Raw genomic sequence first — 2850 nt, forward strand, 5'->3', positions numbered from 1 at the left:
CATAAAAAAGGATGAGTTCATGTCCTTTGTAGGGACATGGATGAAGCTGGAAACCATCATTCTCAGCAAACTATCTCAAGAACAGAAAACCAAACACTGCATGTTCTCACTCATAGGTGGGAACTGAACAATGAGATCACTTGGACTCTGGAAGGGGAACATCACACATCGGGGCCTATTATGGGGAGGGGAGAGTGGGGAGGGATTGCACTGGGAGTTATACCTGATGTAAATGACGAGTTGATGGGTTCTGATGAGTTAATGAGTGCAGCACACCAACATGGCACAATTATACATATGTAACAAACCTGCATGTTGTGCACATGTACCCTAGAACTTAAAGTACAATAAAAAATAAATAAATAAAATAAAATATGGCAACCAAGTAAACATGCATTGGTCTGTGGATTCTTTTCATGAGGGTGGGCAGCAGAATAAGCCAGGAGTAGGTAAGTGCCCACTCTCCATTCACAGCCAGTGGCAACCAGCATTCCACTTACCTCCTCTGCTTTCCACAAGGCAGTCATTGTCTTCCTAATATGCTAAAGGAAAAGTGTGGGAACTTTAAGACATCATTTTGCAAAGGTGTGCAATTTCTTCTCTAAGCATTGGTGTGTATCTAACAATTAGCGGGCATGACAATAGCAGCAGCCCAAAGAGTGGGTGAAGGAAGAACATTACTGAAGAGGCAAAAGGATCAAGTCATTCAGATGTTCTCTAGTTCATCTCACTTCAGAGAAAATAACCAGAAATACTTTGTCCTGTCCTTTTGTTTTTCCCACCCTCTCTTCTGTATACCTCCAGGGCAAAGGAGCTTGGTCTCTGGCATTTTTGTAGGTGCTGACATTTTATTTTTTCACAGAAATACTGCTAGAATATCCAGTACTGTGTTTTAAATAAATATCTTAATTTATATATACAATTAGTTTGCTTGGAAAAAAGAAATTTGTCAGAAATAAATATCTTAACCCTTTAAGATATACATGTGAAAATGTTAGAACTTACCACTGAAGAAGCAAATGCTCTAAAACTGACAGCAAGGATCCCATCGGACCATTCATGGGACACTAAATCAAACTGTCCGTACAGTTGGCCCATGGTGACAGACTTAGGATTTAAAACAGTTATTTGAACTCTGTTTTCTTCCATTAGCCCCTTAATGAAAAAAAAAAATCAAACATTTTTTATGCAAAGAATACTGTCTTTATTCATAGAAAACATTATTGTGTATATAGAAAATCCTAAGGAATCTACAAAGAAAGTGTCAGAAGTAAGTAGTGAATTTGACAAGGTTCCAGCATACAAGGTCAATATATAAAATCAATTGTATTATCTACACACAATGCTAATGAACAACTGAAAAATAAAATTTAAAAAACATTCACAATAGTATTTAAAAGCTCACGACATACTTAGGGAGAAATTAGCAAATGTTGTGCAAGATCTATATTTCCTAAACTACAAAATAGGTTGGCAAATTCTCCTGTAAAGGATAAGATGGTAAATATTATAGGCTTTGCAAGTTTCATATGGTCCGCCACATATTCTTCTATGTTTTTCTTTTTTTTAAATTAACAAATGTTTAAAATGTTAACACTATTCTAAGTTTATTGGCATTCCAAAAAAAGGCTTGGGGCTGAATTTCGCCCATGTACTGTAATTTGCTGACTGCTACAAAACAACCTCTGAGAGAAAATTAAAAGATCTAAATACAGAGAAATAGCTATTTCTTGTGGAGTGAAAAAGTTAAGTTTGATAAATTGTCAATTTTACCCAAAACCCTGAAAGCTGGTCTATGGCATTATAAGAGACATTAATGCCCTTTGGACATAAGCTTTTTTTTTTTTTTTTTTAATTAATTGGCTTTTTAAAAAAAGGCTTACAGAAAAATTCAGCAGAAAGTACAAAGATTCCAGATACTCTCTCCACCACCCAGACACAACAGTTTTCCTGATTATTAACATCCTGAATTGGTGTGGTAAATTGTTACGGCTGATGAATTCATATTGATGTATTACTATTAACTAAAGTCCACAGTTTACACTAAACGTTCACTCTTTGTGTTGCATAATTATACGGGTTTTGCCAAGTGTGTGGTATCATTATCCCCCATTATAGTACCAAACAGAACACTTTAACTCCCCTAAAAATCCTCTGTGCTCCACCTATTGGCAATCATTTATTCTTTATACATAAAAACATAACAAGTTCAACTCTTTCTAACATTGCCTTCTGCCTGGCACTCCCGAGCTTGGGACACAAACTACCAAACGGGGGAAAAAAAATGGTGAGAATATTAAGCTTTTTTTTTTTCTTTTTCTTTTGAGACAGGCTCTCACTCTGTCACCCAGGCTGGAGTGCAGTGGCGCAATCTCGGCTCACTGCAGCCTCCGCCTCCTGGGCTCAAGTGGTCCTCTCTGAACCTCAGCCTCCTGAGTTGCTGGGACTATACGTGGCACATGCCACCACACCCAGCTAAGTTTTTGGGCTTTTTAAAAGTAGGAACAGGGTTTCACCATTTTATCCAGGCTGGTCTAGAACTCCTGGGCTCAAGTGATCTGCCTGTCTTGGCCTCCCAAAGGGTCAAGATTACAGGAAAGAGCCACCACTCCCAGAAGAATAGTAATCTTCTGGCTCTGTTGCCCAGGCTGGAGTGCAGTGGCACGATCTCAGCCCACTGCAAGCTCCGCCTCCTGGGTTCACGACGTTCTCCTGCCTCAGCCTCCTGAGTAGCTGGGACTACAGGCGCCCGCCACCATGTCCAGCTAATTTTTGTATTTTTAGTAGAGACGGGGTTTCACCGTGTTAGCCAGGTTGGTCTCAATCTCCTGACCTTGTGATCCGCCCACC

General features: G+C 39.3%; 1 protein-coding gene across 2 annotated transcripts in view; it reads right to left on the minus strand.

Annotated features, from left to right (window-relative positions):
* Positions 1–2850, minus strand: part of DNAH7 (dynein, axonemal, heavy chain 7) — a 384437-nt gene that overhangs the window by 167937 nt on the left and 213650 nt on the right. For both annotated transcript variants that reach the window (XM_011997181.1, XM_011997180.1), the window contains exon 31: positions 1006–1155. In XM_011997181.1, the coding sequence (XP_011852571.1) occupies positions 1006–1155 (150 nt within the window). The remainder of the gene's footprint in view (positions 1–1005; positions 1156–2850) is intronic.

Source organism: Mandrillus leucophaeus, unplaced genomic scaffold (assembly GCF_000951045.1).
Source record: "Mandrillus leucophaeus isolate KB7577 unplaced genomic scaffold, Mleu.le_1.0 Scaffold532, whole genome shotgun sequence".
Classification (NCBI taxonomy): domain Eukaryota; kingdom Metazoa; phylum Chordata; class Mammalia; order Primates; family Cercopithecidae; genus Mandrillus; species Mandrillus leucophaeus.